Source organism: Hylobates moloch, unplaced genomic scaffold (assembly GCF_009828535.3).
Source record: "Hylobates moloch isolate HMO894 unplaced genomic scaffold, HMol_V3 SCAFFOLD_7, whole genome shotgun sequence".
Lineage (NCBI taxonomy): Eukaryota > Metazoa > Chordata > Mammalia > Primates > Hylobatidae > Hylobates > Hylobates moloch.
This window is the reverse complement of record NW_026652282.1, coordinates 13749500-13773803: the sequence shown is the minus strand read 5'-3', so window position 1 is coordinate 13773803 and position 24304 is coordinate 13749500. Positions and strand designations below refer to the sequence as shown.

The window sequence follows — 24304 nt, the reverse complement described above, 5'->3', positions numbered from 1 at the left end:
CAAAGTCATTAAAATGTGGGGCCTATTTGCTATAGCAGCTGTTCCCCCAATGAATGTATCCTTCAAGCAAGGTCCAAAGGAAAGGAAGATCTGCCCTTCACCACCACACAGCCCATCCTGGAGATGGAAGCCTGAAGCTATTGTGGTTTTGCAATCTGACCAATGACATTAGACCATTATGAGCCCAAACAACTTTCTCATTCTAATTTGATTATCTATGCAGACTATCTATAGGACCAGGATGCTGATTCATTTTTATAGCAGTCTTTCTGTGTTTGAGTAATACAGGTTTATCTTCCATGGATTTAAAGGAGATTCCCAGTTAAAAAGAAAAGACAGCTCAAGTAAAATTGTGGGGAAAGCGTTCAATGAGAAATGAAGAAAAGGACCTAGGAAAGGAGACAGAGCTTAGCAATTTTGTTTTAACATGAAACGATTCCAAATTATACTTTATCAATCTTGTTTATGCTCTGCCTCTCACCCTACCCCATACTATCCCATAAAACCCAGGAGGACAGAAAATTTTGTCTATCCTGATCACTGCTATATCCCAAATGCCTGGAAAAGTGACTAACACATACGAAACACTCAAGTTATTTGCTGAATGAGTCAACAAACAAACATTCAAAAAAATTCTCAATCCCAGTCTAGAGACAGAGAAAGGTTAACTTGAGTTCCCTTAAACTGACTGAAGTTGAACTTTATATGCATTTATCACATAATGTCATCCAACATTATAAAGGCTGAGCCCTCTCCCTTACCTCTGAAGTCAGAGAACTTTTTAAAAAATTCCTTCTTTCTAGTCTTTATTTCAAAATAATTATAGAGTCACAGGAAGTTACAATAAATAATTTGGTTTTTCTGTAGAGAAGTTAGTTAAAATTAAGTCCCAACAGAGAAATTTAACCTTATCTGTTTCTTCAGGGAAATAAACCCTCAAAGATGCCTTTAACCACATATTACCAAACTTACTTAGGGATCTAATTTCAATAGTTCAGAAGGCTGACTGCCAAACTGTAGGAATCTCTCTGAGCCTAATGTGCAACACACAGTTGCTGCTTATTACAATAAGCTATACTTTTTAAAACGATCACTTAGACACAGAAGAATGTCAGGTAACAAGTATTCATTGCTTTGCTAAGTGCCAGGCACTGTAAGTACCTAATGCACACAATCAATTTTCATCTTCACAACCCTGCGAGGTAAATCCGGTAATTCCCATTTTGCAGAACAGGAAACTGAGGATTAGGTAAGCAAAGTAATTTACCAAGACCACACACTTATGGCACATGGTAGAGCCAGAATACAAACTGGGTCCAAAGTATGTATGCTTGATCATCATGCTCTATAGTTATCTCTATCTGTTCATCCATCCTGTAAAAACAGAGGATTTATTACAAAAAGAACCTCACTGCAATGCCTAAATCATTCCTGCAATTTTGCAGATTGAGGATCTGTGCTTGAGCTATGACTATGCTGTATTACACCTTCCTCCCCAACATCTAGTTTAGTTTTAGATTTTGGCTGGCGAACTATTAAATCATACTGACAGAGCACCATTTTATTTCTCACATAGTTTTTGCATGTAAGCATCTGGCACGTCATCACAAAAGAATCCTAGAGCTAGCCATACAATCCAGGTATGTAATCATTTTACTGTGATTGCAGTATGTGGCGCTAACAGTATTTTGATTAACATAAGAAATGCTCATTAGTAACCACTGCCTCCAATTCTCCCCTCAGGGGCCAAGATTTGCTGTTCCAGAAGGGCATTTTTCCTTCACTATTATCAGGATTTTGTGCTCTGCTTAGAGGAGAAAGCCAAGAAAAATGAGAAATCAGCAGTAAGAGGAGACTCTGACAAGGCTGCAGACTTCCATTAACGAAGCGATGACGTTCCCACCCTCGTCCTTGCTGGTCAGGCCAAGGCTGCCTGTCTCTTCACTACGTTCTCCCCTTCACACTCAAGGCAGTCTGAGTTCAGATGGGAAACAGATGCATCCACAACTTGGACAGAATTCAAGAATGCTTTGGAGAATGAGGCTACTGACTGGAGGTACAAAAAGAGTACAGGTTCCAGAGGCAGACAGACTTGGGTTCCAATCTGGCATGGTCACTTACTAACCAGTAAATTAACTTCTGAGCCATCAGCTCCCACCTGCAAGGCAGTCACATAGCCCACAGGGCCCTGCCTCCCTCTCCGACCTCATCTCCCTCCCACTCCAGGCTCTAGCCACAGCTGCCTTCTTTCAGTTCTTCAAATGTATCTGCTCTCCCTGTGAAATATGGTAGAGACTGGGTCACGAGTCCATTCCACCCGTCGGCGTCCCTAAGTCCCAGCACTGCACAAGCTGGCTAGCTAAAAACTCCACTGTCAAAACACCTTTGCTGCTAGAATTCCGAATAGGACTTAGGTTCCACTCAACAAATACACCCACGGAAGACTGATGCAGACCCGAGTTACAGGCAGGGAACAAAGCTTTCATGTGGCTGCCAAGGTTGTTTGTAGTGTGGATCTGGTTGGAGCTGACACTAGGGCAGCAGTTTCCCAATGCTGTAGCTTTCTGATTGTGACAGAAGCAAAGCTCTCTCAGCAGCCCAGCTCTGCTGTGCGGTTTTGGAGAGGCTCTTACCTCTACAAGAAACACTCCTCTCCTCACCTCCCAGTACCATCCTTCCTTAGCCTGGTTAACTTCTATTCATCCTTCACAGCTCAGCTCAACAGATACTTTGTTAAAGGAGCCTTCTCTCACTTTCTAGCTATAGGCTGGATTCCTTTGCTACATGGTACCATGTTTTAAGGCCTTTAGGGCAATTGTCAGTTTTTAATTCCACATGCATAGGTGGGATCATTTGATTCAAATCTATCTCCCCCTTTTGACTGCAAGCACCTAGAGAGCAAGAGGCTGTATGTGTACTCCTCAGTGTACCCCTGGCATGGTGGCTGACTCATGAAAGCCACTTAAGTATTTCCAAATGGACAAATGGAAGATGTAATACCTACCTTGTGAGATTGTTGGGAGGACTGCAAAGGGCCAGCACAGCACTGGGACCAAGGAAGCACCTTAGTCAGTAGTGACTATTGTTGGGATAGGCAACTGCGGGGGCATGACACTCCCTGCTCGCCTGAGATCAAGGGAAAGACTGATAGGCCCAGGGGCTAAAATGGTGCCAGTTGTAAAGAAGTCTTCCATATCCGTAGCCTGGCATATAACTGAGACCAAAAGGTCCTGGGGAATAAGCTACTATCCCTTCCAGATTTACAAAGTACTGCCTGGAACCAGCGGTTCAACCCAGTGTTTTCAGATACATCTGGGAGGCTAAATTAACTAAACATCTGTTTTATTGTCAAGAAGTGTGGGTACACAGTGAGCACCTGTGGAATACACTAAGAAACAGGTAGAGGCCAGGCATGGTGGCTCACGCCTGTAATCCTAGTACTTTGGGAGGCCGAGGTGGGTGAATTACCTGAGGTCAGGAGTTCAAGACCACCCTGGCCAACATGGTGAAACCCCGTTTCTACTAAAAGAAATATATACAAAAAATAGCCGGGCGCAGCGGCGCACGCCTGTAGTCCCAGCTACTCGGGAAGCTGAGGCAGGAGAATTGCTTGAACCTGGGAGGCAGAGGTTGTAGTCAGCCAAGATCGCACCACTGCACTCCAGCCTGGGCAACAGAGCGAGACTCCATCTCAATCAATCAATCAATCAATCAATGAAAAGAAAAGGAAAAAAGAAACAAGTAGAAAAGATTGGCACTGAGAAAATAAACTTCAGTATCAGTTGAGATTAAATGTTTCCTTCCTCAAAAGTTAAGGGCTAGAAATCCTTCCTCAAAAGTTAAGGGCTAGAAAATCAGAAAGAGAACTACAGGCAAGTGAAGAAAATAAGTAAGCAGGAGACTGAAGGCTATGAAAAAATAGGACCTCCTTGTGGCAATAGTGTCCATTCAGGTATATGTGGGTTCTACAGTAGACTCCGTGAAGTAGGACACCTGGAGGACATGTTAACCTTTGACCCCTTAGGAGATGGTATAAACGTCCAGCTGGGGTCTCAGATGAAATGGGGAATGAATTTGGTGAAAGAAGATCTCAAGAATAAAGCAAATACATACCTAGAAAAGGCATCAAACTCACTCTTCCAAACACACACACACACACACACACACACACACACACTCATACTCTCTCCCTCTATCTATCTTTATCTCTACCTCTATCTCCTCCTCCCTCCCATTTCAGTGAAAGGAACAGAATTTAGCTGTCTAAGCAATGCTGAGAGATCAACGCACACACACAGTGTTGACATTTACCATCTCTAACAACAGAGGATTTTTTCTAGCCCTAATCTCTACCCATAAACTAAGTAATTCAACTTTATTGTCATGACCTTATAAACAAGAAATCCCCATTGCAGGCAGGCCTGGGGTTCTCCAGAACTGGGAAGCAGCTGGGGTCCATAACCTCCTTCGAGAGCCTCAGGTGCCAGCATCTCCTCTCACCACTCAGGGAGAAATCTTCCACACACACACTCCAGTATATCTCTGGTCCAAAGGAAAAGACAGACCAGCTTCTGGTTTCATGCCATTAAGAATGACAAACAAATACTCAAAAGAAAAAGGGGCACTGGATATGAATCAACAGTTCACAGAAAAGGAAATACAAGCGACTCATAAACTTAAGATATTTCACTTCACTAATAAAGAGATATGCTAATTAAACTACAGTGAGCTATCATTTTTCACCTATCAGATTGGCAAAGACCCATAAATTTGTTAGCACATTGTTTTCGCAAAGGTACGAGAAAATAGACATTTTCATATATTGTTGGCAAGTACATAAGCTGCTATACCTCCAATTTGAAAGTCGTTATCAAAAATTACAAATATATAGGCATTTTCACCCAATAATTCAATTTCTAGGAATTGGTCCCCATATATGTGCAAACAACGCAGTGATTGCAAGTACGAGATGTCAATCAAAAGGGGCTGGCTAAATGATTTACACAAGATGCAGACAAGGAAATACTATGCATTTGTAAAAAACAAAAGATGAGAAAGTACTTTATGTGCTGCTATAGAACGTTAATAAAGCTTATAGTTAGTGCTAAATGCATGTTAGATGTATAGTATGCCACCACATGTGTAAAAAAGCATAACTGTGTTTTGCATATATTACATATAATTATATATAATACCTATTTTCACTTGTATATAAAAAAGACCTTCATATACAGTATTATATAAATGTTTTGTATAGGACTATACAAAATAAATGGGTCATATCAGTTGCTCCTGGGATGAGTGGCTGAGTGGGGAAATGGTAGGGACAGTTTTCACTGTGCCCTTTTGTACCTGTTGAATGTTTGATATATTTTTAAAATCTGTATTTGCTCTGAAGAACAAGTGTGCTTGAGAGTTCACACACGTTCGTATGAACACTTACTTACCAAGTAATGCCTTGGTAAATAATTCTTGAACCCCAAAAGAACCCGGGTGGGCCTGACCTGCTTTGTGGGTCAATTCCCTGGTCTGGGTATTAGGTTAGACAACCAGAGTGGCCAAGACAGTACCCAGTATGCCCCGCTTGTTTACCTGCTTCACTCTTCTTCCAAACTCAGACGACCAACTCTCTCATGACTCGACTCTAACCCACCTCACTCAATCCCATCCCAAACCATCAGTCATTCTCACTCCTCCGCTCTCCTTATCCTGCTTGCATCCTGGTCCAGTCTACCCATAAAACATCTTTCATGCCACAAGAAGATCTCTCGGTGCAATATCAGCCTCCCCAAAAGGCTATTTCCTGCTGTTTTCATCAAAGCTCTTAGAAGGAACAATTTATTTGTGGTGACTATCAATTATCTTTTGACTCAGGCCAACACCACTCTGACAGAGCCTCAGGAATATTCATTTCTTTAATCATCTTTCACATACTTGCCTTTTCTCTTGGGTTCCAAGAGGACCCAAGGAGTGGAGATCATCTACTTCTGGCTGTAAGTACCTGCAGTTATATCTAGGGGAGGAGGTACGGCAAGAAACTGAGATGAGGAGGAAAGGAGATAACTAAGTTGAATAAACATTTTTCAAGTTATGCACTTCGAGATGAATATGGTGCTGGCTAACAATGCCTAACATCCCCTCCCCTACCTGATCATTAGAAAACTTACACCAAAAATATAGCTAAGCCCCCTGAGGAATGGTAGAGTAATAGAGGTATCTAAATTCTGTTTGTCATTTTTTCATCTCTGAAGAAGAGTAGTGAGTGTTGAGAATATGTTCTAGAAAACTGTTACTTTCATCCCTCCAAAAAGCAAAGAAAACATCACAACAGTATCCTGAGGGTTTGAAAAGTGAATGTGTTTTGGTTTTAAATAAAAGATAATTTTTTCTAGTGTGATCTAGCTGGAAAAATATTTCATTTGCCAAACCTGTCTCCCTAAATTCAGGTAAAAATATATTGCACCACTTTGGGAGTCCGAGGCGGGCAGATCACCCGAGGTCAGGAGTTTGAGACCAGCCTGACCAACATGGAGAAATCCCGTCTCTACTAAAAATACAAAATTAGCTGGGCATGGTGGAGAATGCCTGTAATCCCAGCTACTCTGGAGGCTGAGGCAGGAGAATCGCTTGAACCCAGGAGGTGGAGGTTGCAGTGAGCCGAGATGGTGCCATTGCACTCCAGCCTGGGCAACAAGAGCAAAACTCCGTCTAAAAACATAAATAAATATATAAATATAAATACATATACATATAGCACATGCACACACATACACACACATATTAATATATATGAATACCTATATTTGCATGTACATGCGGAAAATGTTCCTAGAATGATACAAAAGAAACAGGCAACCCTGGTTGCCTCTGAGATGGGAAACCAATAATGATCAGACACCCATCCCTCTGGCTGAGTTTCACACATAAATGAGTTGACAAGCAATGGACCTTTTTCTTTTTAAGAATGAAAAAAAAAAAAAAGGAAACATCGCATATACAAGAAAATATCAGAAAACACTTATATTTCACGTTCTCAATGGGGAAAAAAGCATAGATGAATTGAGACAAAGGAGAAAACAAAGAAGGCAAAAGTGAGGGTGAAGGGTAAGGCTCCCACGCAGAGAACACTGACCATCCGGGAAATGGCCAGAGAGTGGAGGGAGAGCGGCAGTGAGCTGCTGTGGCCGAAGAGGTAGGCGAGGGCCAGACAGCAACATGGATGACATGTTAAGACCATGGGCAGAGAGGGACAGGCTTCAATCAAGTCAGCAGGATGATTAGATTTGTGTTTTTAAGATTGTTTTTATGTGCAATGAGAATAATGAATTGGAAGAAGGCAAGGGTGGAAGCAAGAAGAAACAAGAGAGAGGCTGATACAATACAATCAGTGAAAAGGATAATGGCCTGAACAAAGAAGTACAGAGGGATGGACAGACACAAGCTATTTGAAAAGTGGTATAGTCAGGACTTGGGGACTGAACAGGCATAAGGAGAGAGAGAGAAGTCAAAGACAATGACCAGCATTCTGGCCTGTGCTGACAGGTGGGTGGAGCTAGGAGTGGAAGAGTGAAAGCTGATTTTATGAGAAAGACATGTCAGCTGAAAGTGACAGTGGAACATTACAGTGAAGATGTCTGGCAGATGGTGCTATGTGGTCATCAGCATCCACATAGCTAAAGAGTAAGTAGAGTGAGAAGTAGGCCCAGCGGTCTCCAGCATAACAAGGGGATGGCAGAGGAAGAAGGATTGAAAAAAATGAGGCAGGGGCAGCCATAGCAGCAGAAGGAAAACCAGGAGAGCAGGCATAATGGACACCAAATGATGAGAGCATTTCGAGAAGATGGTCAGTGTCCACAGCTGCCAGGAGACAATAAAGAAAAGGGCTTAACATAAAGTTTCTCACGACCCTGGCAAAAACAGAGGCAGCTGAGAACAGTAGGAATAAAGCGTGCAATTCTAAATCTTTTGCCAGCAAAATTACAAATGACTACACCATCTAGATGTTGAGGGTAATTTGTGAAAAACAAACCACAAAACAACCTCTAAACATGTGATAACAGATGAAGCAGAAAATAAGTCTTATAATTTCTTTACAAAGCACTATCAATCATCCACCAACATAGGATATGCTTAGGGTCTGAAATTTCAAAGGGAAAAAAATCCAACACCCAAACAAAAGCAGAATTCCTAAAATAGTAAGCAAAAAGACAAATCATTCCAATGTTTAGGCACTGGATTGGCATAAGCACCTCTAAAACGCCAACACCATGGGTTGCAACAGCACTGGCTGGGAGTCCCTAAAGGCTTCCCCCAGAACCCAGAGGACATGCCCCCTTGTAATCAGGCAATAAGAACTTGAATACAAGGCCAGATAACTAGTTAGAAGAGAAAGAAGGTTGCCATCGGCACATTAACGTGACAACATGAGGGGAATTAGTCACCCCAGCCTAGGCCTAGCACCATGCCCAGTAAACATTAATCCCTTATCACCAAGAACCTTCACTTCAAATCCCCTCATCTACATGACTAATCCAGGTTGGGATTTTGCTTTCTGGAACATGGAGTCCAGCCAAACCAAGTTAACAGGCATAAGAAGGAAACCTAAGAACAGAGGAAAGAAAAACACACCAGCCATGAAAACCATAGACACATTAAGAGAATCGGACTGTTGCTGATTGTTACAATGGGCTGTTAAATCCATTCGAAGTCATTTGTATTACAGAAAAGAGAAGGAACTTGCCCAAGGTCACATAGAGTTTTGCTGGACTTGGGCGAGCACCTGTCTGGTTTTTTCTGCACTATACCATGAGACCTTCTGATAGCCAATTGCTGCCAAATACCTATGTCCAGCCTAAGCTCTCTCCCAAGCTCCAGACCCACATAATCTACCAGTTCTTCGACAGCTTCTCTGGACTATCTCAAAACCTCAGTTCCTGACATCAAACACTGAACTTGTGATCTTTCCCCAGTGCCAGTGTTTCATCTAGGGCTTCCTAGCTCAGCAGGTGACACCACCATCCATCTGGTTCCTGAGCCAGAGACTGAGGAACCTTGTCCAGTGTTTGAACTCCAGCCCTGCCACTTCCTAGCTGTGAACTTGGGCAAATTAAATAAGGTCTCTAAACCTCAGGTTTTGTCATCTGAAAATGGGATAACAACACTAATTACTTCATAAGATAGCTGTGGGCACTGAAAGAGATAATGTCCATAAAATGGCAAACCCATAGGAAATGTCTTTGCATATGCGGTTCCCTCTATCTTGTCACCTTGCTTCCGCACTCCCACCCCATCACCTGGGTAACACCTATGTACCCTTATTCCAACTCGAATGTTGCTCCCCCACCAGAAGCCTTCTTTGATCAGCCCCTGCCCCTCAAGGCTAGGTCATACCCCATGCCCATTTTCATCCTCAAAGTACAGTGTAATTCCTACTGATATCCCACATCATAATTATATATTTACTTTGTGGTGGTTTGGTTAATGACCATCTCTCCAGTAGCTCCATGAGGGCAGAAACTGTTAGTGTTATACCTCATTTTTGTATTCTCAACATAGTGCCTGGCACTTAATAGGTGTTCACTAAATATTAGTTGAGTGAAGGGCTCATGAAGCATGTTTGTCAGCAGAAAAGGGAATGTGGAGATTAGAAGAGAAGCCACAGGGTGCCAATCCAAATGAGCATCCACGCCCATGCCATCCAGGAACTAGGTAGAAAGGGTCTAGTGAGCCCAGTCACACTGCTGTAAAGCTCAGTATGCACTGGTAGTTTGACTATCATCCTAACCATTCAGGATCTGGCCTCTGTATTCCCAGGACACACTCTGTAGGAACCTACACAGCCACATTTTGGAGAGCTTAGGGATAAATCCCAGTCCTATTGATACTTTTCTAACGTAAACCTCACTCCACAGTGGGTGTGATTCTCATGTTTAAAGGCACATATTTTTGTACCACAGGATCTCTAAACACAGCCAACTACTACATCTGGAGCTCAGCTGAAGAAACAAGTGTCTTTTCCAACTTGGGGATAAAACTGAGCTGTACTCGCCCTGGGAGCAAATGGCATATTGGTTCTCCAATGTGGTACCAATAAGAGATTTTTCAAGAGTATTTTTTACTACACCCAATGTTTCTTTATGTAGCAACTCTAGAACCTAGCCTTCTTGTAATATGGGACTCTAATGTAGGACAAAGTAATGAAAGGAGCAGGTTTTGACATTGGACAGGCCTGGATTCAAATTCGGGCTCTGCCTAAGGTTATGAATGAAACCTTAGACCAGCTATTTGACCTCTCTCAACCACAGTCAACTCACTTATACTATTAGAAGCAGCAGTAACTAGATCTTATGGTTGTAGGAAGCATTAAATATAAAAAATAGCCTATGGCTAAATTATTATCTTTAAGAAATTATTTGTACAGAGTCCCACTTTAGAAAATCAAGTTCTGCACCATGTCTAACACAGTGCCCCATCCCCAGAAGGTATTCCATGAACCCCAGGATCTTCTTTCGACTTTGTTTATTCTATTCCAAACTAGCAGCCCACGTCTTTATGGGAGTGTCTGACACCACCCTTCTATTCTGAGTAGAAGTGCCTGTGTAAAAATGTTCCTTATTCCTGAGTTAGATGACTGAAATGTTATACAAACCGCCCCACTTCCTCTTTAGTGTCAAACAGTAAACCTGCACACTCGCGCGTGCACACACACACACACACACACCCTTCTTTGAGAATATAACTTCCCCAGCACAGGACCCAGAGACACTACACAAGGCAACAGCTGCAGACAGAGAACAAAATAAGAGCTCTTTATCCAAAGGAAAACACTGCAGAAAGGGAAGCTGAAATTGTCTAAGCTGTGGTATAGCCAGAAGCTTTTGCCATAATATTTCTTTTGTATTTATTACATAAGGAAACAGCAGCTGCTGCCATTGTACAATAACAGTTCTCTTGGTCTAGGCACTGAGAGAGAATACAGAACTACCTCTGCCTTCCAAAAGTTTACCATGTAATTAGAGGCACAAAAAAATGGAAAACAGTTAACTATGCATTAAATGAGTAATAATAAAGAATAAGGCAGAGACAAGATGGGCTGCTTTAGAAAAAGTGAAGCTCTCCTGAAAGTGGTGGCTAATGATTAGATAGCTGAAGGTAGAGGGACATTTCAGATATACTAAAGATCAATAAGCAGCCTAGTTTATTCTAGAGACACTGAGAAGGCGCAGAAACATACACAGTAGAAAAGATTTAGGAATTTATACAAGCAACCAAACAAGACATGCAATATTTGCATGAAGGATCAGTTTTATATCTTCCTTGCAATGAAAAAGGATCCATCAAAAAGCCATGTCCCCGAAGCCCAAAGCTTGACTCTACTGTCCCATTGGCATAAGCCTGCATCATCACTTACCCGGATAAGGGAAGCCTGATGCCGAAGGGGCTTGGTTCCTGGGCCCCCTGATGAAGATCCCTCGGGCTGGACAAGGGGCTGCCTAGCTTCATAAGGTGCTGAAACAGCAGAAAGGAAAGTCAGTATGGTATGCAAAGATTCCATCCAAAAATTATGACTTCACATTCAAACTGATACAGCCTCTGCTTTTCAAGAAAGAACTGGCAACAAAATCATGAGTATATACTCATAGGGCCATCTAGGACTGACAACCCCTGATTCTCTTTGGCACAATTTCACTAAACAATCTAAAGACATTCAACCAATTCATGATAAGCAGAAAAATACTTACACTGGGTTATGATTAGGAATAAATTGTGAAGGTGGAACAGTGAGAACTTCAATTGGGATAGAAAGCAACAATAGCTAGAAAAGTGTCATAAGTGTTCAAATTCTAAATATGAGGTAAATTCTATATATCCCCCCTGTGTAAATGTCTTCCATTGATCATTCACTTCCCCAAGAAGAAAACTAATGTGCATTTTGAACACTAAGAACCAACACTATTTTTGAAAAATAAATCAAACAGAATGTAAAATCATGTAGAGAAGACTACAAAAATGAATACATATATTTTATATTTATTATTCTACCATTCAATAACCAAACTTTTAAAAAACAATTTTGCTGCCTTTAAAATAACTTTTTAAGCCACAAAAATGAATGTATGTTGTTTTCACTCCTTTTATTTCCAGAAGACTTAATAATGACCTTACCAATATGGCAGGGAGACAGTTAAACATAACCAGGTAGTATGGAGCTCCAACAGAAAGCAGAAATTATCACCCAAGTTGAAATTCTTTCTCATCTCTATAGGTTAATAGTTCAAGTTTTTGAAAATACATAAATAAGTAAAATGTTTTATTTCTGTAGCTTACTTACAAATAAAATTAGGTAGAGAGCAGAGCAGCCTGTTATGACCTCATGTTTAACATAGTTTTCTCTTTTTAAAATAAAGAAGGTACAACAATAGCACATCAAGAATGATAGCCGGGCGCGGTGGCTCACGCTTGTAATCCCAGCACTTTGGGAGGCCGAGGCGGGCGGATCACGAGGTCAGGAGATCGAGACCACGGTGAAACCCCGTCTCTACTAAAAATACAAAAAATTAGCCGGGCGTGGTGGCAGGCGCCTGTAGTCCCAGCTACTCGGAGAGGCTGAGGCAGGAGAATGGCGTGAACCCGGGAGGCGGAGCTTGCAGTGAGCCGAGATCGCACCACTGCACTCCAGCCCGGGCGGCAGAGCGAGACTCCGTCTCAAAAAAAAAAAAAAAAGAATGATAAATCACTCTTGGGCTCACATCTGCTTTTTGTATTTCTTCCTAGTAACTGGAACACAATGTTACAATACATTAACACACATTAAAATAGCAAAACAATTGCCTGGCAACCCATCAAGTAGATTTTCAGAACCTGCTAAGAATGAATACAGATATAAAAACTGCAAAACATACATACATAGAGAGCACATAATCCAAATTTTAAAAAGTAAGTCTCAGCTGGTAGGCCGCCATTGTCTTCTGAGAAGTAGGATTTTTAAAATCATTCCGTGTTGATGGAGCACTGAATTAAATCACTAATACCAATTGCGCTCTGCCAAAAGGTTTGAAACACAGTGAACTGATTTCAACATAGTTGGGGTGCTAGCGGCCACGAGCTTTCCTTAGGAAGTGAATCCCACATGCCTCTGCTTCCCATAAGAGCTTCTACTTCTACTTCCAGGGGAGACACATGGGGGAACAGTCCACCATCTGGCCCTTGGCTTCTATCCCTTACCTACAAGGGCCTTCCCTTGGAAGAGACAGACCTATCTCATCAGTAGGGCTTGGATGAAGACTCAGCTGCATGGGGGGCCATTTTTGGAGAGGCAGATTTTCTCTTCCTACTTGTATGGGAAACCTGGGATGGCCAAGCCTGCCTGTGACTGGAAAGGTGAGTGTCTAAAGCCCATCTGGTCACAAATCTAAGACACGTGCGCTGATCAGCTATATCAGTAATAAAAAAGGTGATATTCAGGCCATCAATTGTCTGACTTCTGGCTCCTTCCTCAATTGGATCTGAATTCAGAAGGTTAAAAAGTAGCTATTACTCAACTCTCTTTCTTCCCAAATGAAACCCCAAACATGCAATACAATGCAAAACAAATAATTCTTTGATCCCCTTACAAGAGGTTTAATAAGAACTAGAAGTACCATCTTTCTCCAAGGGGAGGTGTACAAAAAAAAAAAACTAAAGATTTCATCACTCTGAAGTTCAGTGTCAAACCAGAACTCTTTGGCAGTTTCATATACTACTACCCTAAAACTGAGTGACTCTATCCCTAGGAGCCAGGGAAATGACAGCATATGTCACAGAAGGACTCATACATGAATGTTCATAGTATCCTTATTCATAATAGCCAAACACTGGAAACAACTCAAATGTCCAGCACCAGGAGAATAGATCGTCGAACTGTGATGCATTCACACAATATATCCCACTACTAAATAATAAAAAGGAATGAACTACTGATACAACAGTACAGATAAATTTCAACCATTATGCTGAAGGAAAGATGGCAAACACATATGAGTACAGTTAGTCATTCTGTGTGTTTTCATTCGTATGAAGTTCTAGAAGAAGCAAAACTAATGATGGTGATGAAAATCAGAACAGTGATTGCATTAGGGGGCAGGGAGTGACCGGAGAGGGTCATCTCTGGCATAATGGATATGTTCAATTATTGATCAAAGTGGTAGCTACAAGGGCCTATCCATTTGCTAAAACTCAAATTGAAGATTTAAAACATGTGCATGGCCAGGCATTGTGGCTCACACCTGCAATCCCAGTACTTTGGGAGGACAAGGAGAGCGGATCGCTTGAGTCCAGGGGTTCGAGACCAGCTTGGGCAACATGGCGAAATCCCATCTCTACAAAAAAATACAAAAAGAAAATTAGCCCGGTGTGGTGGCACATGTCTGTAATCCCACCAACTCAGGAGGCTGAGGTGGGAGGAGATCAAGGCTACAGTGAGCCATGATCGTGCCAGTGCACTCCAGCCTGAGTGACAAAGTGAGAACCTGTGTCAAAAATGAACAAATAAAACATGTACATTTTATCATATGTATATTTTACCTCACTTTTTAAAAAGTGTGAAAAGAAATGAAGGCATGGACAGCTTTGGTACAGGCTGCTGAGAGTCAAGAAAGATGGAGAGAAGCAAGCTGCTTCCTTACCACTAGGGGAATGGAAGCCCAATTTGTATGGAATGAGGAGGGAACGGGGCATTAAGGAGGAGGAACAGAAAAGTTTTCTAAGGAATACCAAAGGTAGAACTTGCTGACAGGCTGACTCAGTAGAACAAAAACAGTTTGACCTGTGAATTAAAAACCAACTTCCAAACCCAAGTAAGATTAGAAATACAAAAAAAAACAAACCCACTCCTGAAAATAGGGAAATCAGACCAGGGAAACTATAAGAGGAAAATGAAGAATTCTCAACTCCATTTAGTTTCTAACCCCACTGAGATATTCACGTTACAGGACAGTGATTTTTTTGTTACTATCCATTAGCAACATCATCTTGCACGTGCATAGGACTTAATTTCCAAACAGATTTTATACTCACATTCTCACTTAATCCTCTAATACCCCTCTAGGATACTGTTACTCCATTTTAAGAGAGAAGAGGTAACCATGGTTCAGAGATGTTAAATGGCCTGCCCAAAGTCCTACAGCTAGTCACAGAAACCCACACACCTTCTGCTTCCAATCAAAAGCTATTGCCATTATGCCACGCCTGCTTCTCTCTGCAAGATTACAGCCTCTCTTTATTCAGCCTAGCACGCAGTTTTATTTCTGTGTCCCTCTAAAAGTCACCACTATTTTTAATGCAGTAAAAACCTGCAGAAACTGGGTCATTTGGGGCCACAGTCCACAAAACAAAACGGGAGGGGGGGGCGGGGTTACAGATATCCAGTTCTAGAATACCTTTAATTGGTCATATCTTAAACTAGGAGTCTGAACCCCAGGAGGCACAAGATGCTGCAGTGAATTTCCAGTGCTTTAGGCACTGCAGCCTAAGCAGTCAACTCTGCAAGTCATCCTCAGAACTAACGTATTTTACCACCTAATGAGGCCAGCAGAGCATAAATGTGAGCAAGAAGGCAACCCCACAACTGTGCATGCTACATACCCCTCAGCAAAATGCTACCCCTAGCATTTCCTTTATCCTTATTCCAAAGCACAGGACCTATATATTTTCATTTATGTGCTCAGTCTTCAAAGGTTGGATCAACTCTTTTGCTTTTGCAGTTATATTTCTTAAGAAATTTCATTAAAGCAGTTACTATATAAATATCTTTGGTGTGTTTGCAGAAAGGAATAACAATTCCAAAAAAATACAAGCCCTTAACATGGTATGTTCTATTCAATAAAATCTGTATATGAAAGATTAAATCATCTAGCTGTTTAAAAGTCTAAAGACGAACTAGTTTCTAGAACCAGGAGACGAAATATTACTCAAATATGTTTAAATCAATTTTTTTAAAAAACCTAGCTTGAGAATATAAAATTAAATTGAGCCATGTTTCCAAAGACAGGGGTAATTAAATCAGGAAATTAAGCAGCTTGAAGCGTCACTGCCTGGTAAATTAAGGAGTCTCTAAGACACTGCCTGGGACAGCTGGCCCCCAGGTCGCCTCTTACCTGGATGCATCTGTTCTGCGCTGCTCCGCAGTTTGCTGTAGCCATGGCTCAAGGGCACCCTCTGGTAATGAGGCGGGGAAGAAGGAGGGGAGGCGAGGGGTGACATCGTGGGAGACTGTGTTTCCTGCTTCAAAGAACCAGATCAGAGTTCAGAGGCGATCACTCAAGCCTGGCGTTCTGAGCCGCAGTCAGGAAGCGTAATGCAATTCTACTGCTGGTGACCCAGCTGGTTTAACAAATGGGGGGAAATGTTTTCTCAAAAATGCAGCATGGTTAAACAGCAGTGTCTGAGGATTCAAAAAGTCTCCCAGAGAATAAAATCTCCTCAGTGCTGAGTTACCTAAATTACTAAAACCAGCCTGAAACACTTTTGGTTATTCCAATAATATTTTCCTTTGGAAAATGAAAGACGCTGATCACATGAAATAACATTCATACCCGCTCCCAATTGTGATCTCTCTGTGGATAAATTTCATTTTCATTCATTAATAAATTTATTTCCTGGATTTATACTTATCAAGTCTTCCAGCAAATGTGAATATTAAAATATATATTTCTAAATGCTTAATACTTAATATTCTTGGAGCTTACTATGTCAAAGTAAAATGCTAGCTTTTTTTTTTTAACAATGAGAGACTGCAAAACAATTCATTATAGGTAAACCATTCCAACCAGCTTACTCCCAAACACTAAGATGAAATCTTAACAAGCTACAATTTGAATCTCAATTCAAATATGAACCTGATGTAGAACCCTAGGCAAAGTAAGCAACCTTATCTGCTGCTGGGTTCCCTCTTTTTTAAAAAAAAACAAAAAAAAACAAAAAACTTTACTAGTAGACTGGTAACTTTGGAATACTCAAGTACCAAGAAAACAGTGCTTTTTTTTTTTTTTTTTTTTTTTTTTTGCTCTGTCACCCAGGCTGGGGCACAGTGGCGTGATCATAGCTCACCGCAGCCTTGACTTCCTGGGCTCAAGCAATCCTCCCACCTCAGCCCCCTCAGTAGCTACTACAGGCATGCGCCACCACAAACAGCTAATTTTTTTTTTTGGGGGGGGGAAATGAGATCTTGCTATGTTGCCCAGGCTGGTCTTGAATTCTTGGGCTCAAGCAACCCTCCTGCTTCGGCCTCCCAAAGTGCTGGGATTACGGGCGTGAGCCACTACACCCAGCCAAACCAACGCTTTTTATCAACCCACAGACTATATATATAGGCTCCCTTAGTCTAAAGAGAAATATGTAATCTGAAATACTGATCAAATACTCTTCTTCAAGAAAAAGCAAAATATGTTTGCTCTAAAGCATGAGCTCACACCCATTGATTGGGTGAGGCATGCATAAACTCAGCCTGAAGTGAAAGGATGTACTCTCATTCACACAATCAGGGACTGGGCCTGGAAATTTCCCAGGGCATCAACCACCGTGGGACAGTGGACCCTCATTCCTCTCCAAATGCTGGTGGGAAAATATGCCAAAGAATATTGACTGAAAATTCCTATACCTCCTCCTTTTTAAATATATCCCTGAAGAACTGGTTTAAAATGTGTCAGAATTATGAAAGTGACAGCACATGGAATTGTTTAACAGGATGTGCTACACCTCCCCTAACTATCCATATAAAACTTCTGTAGCAAGACCTCATCTACACAACATCACACGGTAAGTCACAGAAGTTAGTTTTCCAACATAATCGTTTAATATTCATTGCATTTTAAAAACATTTTCATTCGAGTGTTTTTTGTCTTTGTTTTTGTTTTTTTGTTTGTTTGTTTGTTTGTTTGTTTGTTTTTTTGAGACACAGTCTTGCTCTGTGGCCCAGGCTGGAGTGCAGTGATGTGATCTCAGCTCACTGCAGTCTCTGCCTCCCGGATTCAAGCCATTCTCCTGCCTCAGCCTTCCAAGTAGCTGGGACTACAGGCACATGCCACCACACCCGGCTAATTTTTGTATTTTTAGTAGAGACAGGGTTTCGCCATGTTGGCCAGGCTGCTCTTGAACTCCTGACCTCTTGTGATCCACTCGCCTTGGCCTCCCAAAGTGCTGGGATTACAGGCGTGAGCCACCGTGCCCAGCCTCAAGTGTTCCTACAATAAATTTCTTTACCTTATAGAAGACACTATGTTGAACATAATTTGACTTCTCTGCATGATTCAGTATCTTTGCTGGAAGTATGAGCTATACCTTGATGCCTGCAGGGTACACTAATGTGTAGACTATTTACTTCTTCTGGATAGGCCCACTCTTCTGAGATTTTATACTGTTGTCTCCACCAATCATCATCTGACTATTGCAATTAGTGGTCTAATTTTAAAAGCCTATCCTCCCTATTCTGGTTCCAAACCTGCTAAATGGGTAATGGCAGCATTTCCCAAGATAGTATTCCAAATATGTTCCCCAAGAAAGAATTTCCTGGTGAAAGAAGTTTAGTAAACACAGATTTCCACGTCTCTTTACTGCAGAACTTCTCAGGGCTTTTACCGTGCTAATGTGCACTACGAATTTCCAAGACTGAGGATTTAGTCCTTCCCTCAACAAGGGAATATGAAGCAGCATTCTCCAAACACATTTATTATAATAGGAGAAAGCTTTTCTACAGACTTCTTTTTGGAGAAGAGAACCTATTAAAAACTCCTGGAAGTTACATTTCCAAGAATCCATTTAGAAAACCACTGATCTAGTGAAATCAATAAATGTATTAAATCGGTAGCCTTATTTTAGACACAATTCTACTTTAAAGTAGGCTCTAAAGGGCCCTTAAGTGGTTGGTGGTGATTCATATGCGTCAGTCTCTCTTTCTTGCTAGGAGAAAACTTTACTGGCTCACTCCCAAGTCTGTAATTGGGTTCCAGATGGTGAGATTTGCTGGAAGCTGAACAGTAGATACGAGGCCCTGCTACATGCAGTTTCATGGTCAGAATCAAATGAACATGTCTGATCAAACTGTTTACCTGTTTATCCTCATCGTCCATTCTTTTGAAGGAATTTTTTTCTGTAGTTAAATATGGAATCTGAACCTTAGTTCCATGCAGCTCAGCTGGGTTCCCAAATCGTATCTCACCATCATTCTTTGACATCATAAAGCGAGGCAGAGGCAATTCTTTAGGACCAGAAATCAAAGAAGCTCTAGTCAGACTTTAAAAACTGCAAAAAAGGGGAACTCGATGGCCAAAAGATGAATCATTTTTGAGGAAAAATTCCAGAGCACTAAATATAAATTTAGATTTAGATACAATGAGTACTCCTATAATAACGTCCTGATTTTTCAAATGCTATGGTTTAACCAAAGTATTCTGGCTTAACGTTTTTCACTGTTGCCAAATCACAGAATAAATTCAGATTTGGGACTGATCTCCCATTTCATCCTTCAGTCCAACAACCAAGAAAAAGGATATGACATTGTATAATACAATAATAAGTGACAAATGGTGGCAGGTAAAATTCATATAGTGCTTAAATATGCCAGGCACAGTATTAAAGATTTGCAAATATTAACTCATTTAATCCTCACAACAACTCTGTACGATAAAACTATCATTACCACCCCCTCATTGCAAAAGTAGAAACAGTCATAAAGGAGCTAAGTAATGTCCCCAAGATCACACAACTCATCTGTGGCAGAGCCACGGTTTGAATGCAGGCAAGCTGGTACTTTACCAGTGCTCTACAGAAAGGTCCCTTGTTCCTATGTCAAACAGTGGGTAGAACAGTTTCTCACCCTATGTAATTCTTTAAGGAATTTTCACATCCAATCTCTGGTTGTCTTTTCATAATGGAATAAGGAAAACAATATCAAGTCAGAGCAATCAATCTATCATTCAGCCACATTCTTCTGTCAAAACCATTAGCCACTCAAAATGCTACAAAGAGTTGAAAAGCAATGGTCTGGTATATGTACTTATCTTTCAAAATTCTAACAAAACTGTTCTGAAAACGGAAATGATACTTTGGCACACTTCTAGTTCTCAGCACATCAAATCACACACAATCACGTAGCACAAAACCCTATAAAAATGGGGACATTATGGATTATGCATAATGATTTGCATCTGTATCCATTGTTCAGGATAATACTCATCAGTGTGCCTTTGCACTTCCATCAGCTCTCTATTCCAAAAACACAGCTGCACTTTCAATGATTGATGCTGTGCTAAGGCCAGAAAACATCTTAGCAACAGTAAGCAAGTATCCTAGAGCTCCCCAGGCAAAGAAGGCCCCTGGTTCTCTAACATCCACATGATGTTTACTTTTAGTTGCTATGTTCACATTTGATTCAAAGAAGCAGGCGGTCAGGCGCAGTGGCTCATTTACGCCTATAATTCCAGCACTTTGGGAGGAGGAGGCGGGTGGATCTCCTGAGGTCAGGAGTTCGAAACTAACCTGGCCAACATGGTAAAACCCCATTTCTACTAAAAATACCAAAAATTAGCCAGGCGTGGCGGCAGGCGCCTGTAATCCCAGCTACTCAGGAGGCTAAGACAGGAGAATTGCTTAAACCCAGGAGGCAGAGGTTGCAGTGAGCCAAGATCATGCCATTGCACTTCAGCGTGGGCAACAAGAGCAAAATTCTGTCCAAGAAAAAAAAAAAAAAAAAGAAGCAGGCAATATGACAAATCCCTGTGTGATCAATCAGCCAAGGGCCCAAGAGACATAAATAGAGTAACCAATCTTAAGGTTTCCCAATCTCGGGCAGCTCTCCAGCACTCAAAGCAGGAATGGGCTTCAAAAGCAAAAAAGCAAGAGAAAAGAAACTCTAGATTCTTAGTAAATCAAATATAAACTAATCCGATGGTTTTGGTCTCAGATATGTGCTCCAGCTCAGTCAGGAAAAAGGATCTAAAAAGATGAAACAAGATCACATAAAATAATTTGCACCCTGATCTACCCATAAGAGGATGACTCTACTTCCAAGTACTTCTTGAGGGAGAAAAGAAATAAATGCTCAGTATTTATAAGCTCCCTGACCAGTGTCTTACTGGCATTCAACAGATACCTCCAAGGAACAATGGAATACACTAACTGAATTATGAATATCAATTATTGTATTAGGACGTAAGTAGGGCTCCCAGATATTGTCTAGGACATTGTCACTTCACACATTCTTCCACCCTGTCTATGGCATTTCTTTAGAACTATGTGCCTAGAAAACCACCTCTCTCCCCCAGACAGCCACCAAACAGCAAAAGACAAAATACAGCTGAATTTCTCTCATACTTTCTTTGGTCAGGTTGTTCCAAGCAACTCTCACTTAACAGAATTATAACCATACATAATAATATTCTTATCATGGAAAACTTTCATGAAGGTGCCATTTCCCTTAAACTGATGCAAGCTTTTAAAAAGTGAAAGGTAAAAGTAGTTTGTAAATTTTCAATCTGAATTTTTTTTGGTTTTTGGTTTTTGTTTTTTTGAGACAAGGTCTGTCTCTCAGACTGAAGTGCAGTGGCACTAACATAGCTCATTGCAGCCTTGAACTCCCAGACTCAACTGATCCTCCTGCCTCAGCCTCCCGAGTAGCTGGGACTACAGGTGCTTGCCACCATGCCGGCTAATTTCTTTTTTTATTTTTCGTAGAGATGGGGTCTTGCTATATTGCCCAGACAGGTCTCAAGTTCCTGAGCTCAAGCAATCCTCCCGCCTTGGCCTCCTAAAGTGCTGGGATTACAGGCATGAGTCACCATACTCAGCTGAATGTTTTTCCTAGTCACACGTACACAAAATTTGATAGTGAAACTTTGAAAAAAATTAATCAATAAAGTATCTGCTATACAATGATGTCTGTCAAGAAGAAGGTCTATTTGTAGTCATTGGTTAGAATCTTGTCTCTCAAACTGAATTGAATTAACACACAGTAAACAAAGTAAGAGTTCAAACTAAATGTTTAGAGGGTCTGAGGAGACAATGAGAGTGGCCATCCAAGATGACAATTTGTTTCATAATGGTATCTTAGGTTACATTCTTTGAACATAGAAATGCTTTGTATATTAAACATAAATGACTATTTTTCCCTTCCACAAAGAAAATTATGCCTGCTCCTTTTTAAACACTTGACCCTCTACAAAAGAGAAAAATCCTTTGTTTTTCCATATTTGATAGAGATACAGATATATTAGGAATACTTTAGGCTGGGAGTGGTGGCTCACGCCTGTAATCCCAGCACTTTGGGAGGCCGAGGTGGGAGGATCGCTTGAGCCCAGCAGTTTGAGACCAGCCTGGACAACACAGTAAGACCCCTTCTGTTAAAAAAAATTAATAAAAAATCAGCTGGGCATGGTGGCATATGCCTGTAGTCCCAGCTACTCAGGAGGCTGAGGCAGGAAGATCGCTTGAGTCTGAGAGTTCAAGGCTGCATCATGCCACTGCACTGTAGCCTGGGTGACAGAGTGAAACCCTGTCACTCAAAAAAGAAAAGAAAAAAAAATACCTCAATCTCCTCAATCCATTAGAAAAAATGTAAACAGCATAAATGCAATAATAAATGGCAAGTAACATTGAGCCTCATTAGCTAGACAATATGGAGTGGAGGGTGCTGGACAGAGAACTCATGTTCCATCAAAATGGCAGCAGCTGTTCACAATCTTTCAATGTTATCTACCAAAAAAGAATGTGAGCCACATTAAAAAAAAAAAAAAAGAAGTGAAACAAGCTGGTCACGAAAAGACAGTTAACGCATCGTATGAGCGCCGTGAGGGGTAACAAGTAGCCAAACTCATAGAAACAGAAAGTAGATGGGCAGGCCAGGTGCAGTGGCTCACGCTTGTAATCCCAGCACTTCGGGAGGCTGAGGTGGGCAGATCACTTGAGGCAAGGAGTTCAAGACCAGCCTGACCAACATGACAAAACCCCATCTCTACTAAAAATACAAAAATTAGCTGGGTGTAGTGGTGCATGCGCCTGTAATCCCAGCTACTCGGGAGGCTGAGGCACGAGACTCTCTTGAGCCTGGGAGGCACAGGTAGCAGTAAGCCATGATCGCGTCACTGCACTCAAAAAAAAAAAAAAAAAAAAAAAGCAGTTTCCTATCCAGCAGTTGCCAGGAGCTGGGTAGGAAAAAGAAAATGGGAAGGTGTTTAATGAATACAGAGTTTCCATTTTGTAAGGTGAGGTGAAAAGGTTCTAGAAACTAGTTACCCAACAATGTGACTATATTTACACATTACTGAATTATACATTTAAAATGGTTAAGATGGGAAATGTTATTTGTATTTTATCACAATTAAAAATTTTCAATTTCAAAACATTTTTAATGGCAAAATTTTAATAATCTATTTTAACCCAATATTATCATTTCAACATGTAATCAACATTGAAAACTATTAATGAAATATTTTACATTTTTTTCATATTAAGCCTTCAAACTCCCATGTATATTTTACCCTCCTTGCATACCTCAATTTGCTTGTCATATTTTATGTGCTCAACAGCCACATGCAGCTACTGGCTACCATACTGAAACAGCACAGCTCTAGTTGATAGTTGCTACATGGGAATGTGAGCCATTGTGGACAGAAATCTGTATTTTACTGTATTTTATTATTATTATAATGTTAAATGTAAGCAACTAATTGATTTCTTTTTAAATTATGTAAAGAGTATCCTGTATGGTGGGATGATTTATAGGGAACTGTAAGTGTTCCACTTGAAGAATTTTGACAAATATATATATATATATATATATCCCTGTAACCAACACCCAAATTCCCAAATTAAGATACAGAATTTTCCTTCATGCTCCTTTCCAGTAATCCCCTCCCTTTGTTCCACCCAGCAACCTCTGTACTAATTTCTATACTTGCAGATTATCTTTGCCATTATGGAACTTCATAAATTGAATCATACAGTATTTGTTCTTGTGACAAGCTTATTTTACAACCTTTTTGTCTGTGATAATCACCCAATGCATTGTACACATAGTTCATTCTTTTTCATTGCTATGGAGCAATCCACTTTTAAGAATATACTGAGCCGGCTGGGCACGGTGGCTCACGCCTGTAATCCTAGCACTTTGGGAGGCCGAGGCGGGCGGATCACGAAGTCAGGAGATCAAGACCATCCTGGCTAACACAGTGAAACCCCGTCTCTACTAAAAATACAAAAAATTAGCCGGTCGTGGTGGTGGGCACCTGTAGTCCCAGCTACTCGGGAGGCTGAGGCAGGAGAATGGCATGAACCC

The 24304-nt window shown here is 41.1% G+C and overlaps 1 protein-coding gene across 1 annotated transcript in view; it reads right to left on the bottom strand.

Moving 5' to 3' along the window:
- The window catches only part of REPS2 (RALBP1 associated Eps domain containing 2), a 204616-nt gene that overhangs the window by 112583 nt on the left and 67729 nt on the right, over positions 1–24304 (bottom strand). The window contains exons 3-5 of the mRNA XM_032757980.2: positions 19083–19231; positions 16134–16257; positions 11411–11508 (exon numbers count right to left, since the gene is read on the bottom strand). Coding sequence (XP_032613871.1) covers positions 11411–11508; positions 16134–16257; positions 19083–19231 — 371 coding nt within the window. The remainder of the gene's footprint in view (positions 1–11410; positions 11509–16133; positions 16258–19082; positions 19232–24304) is intronic.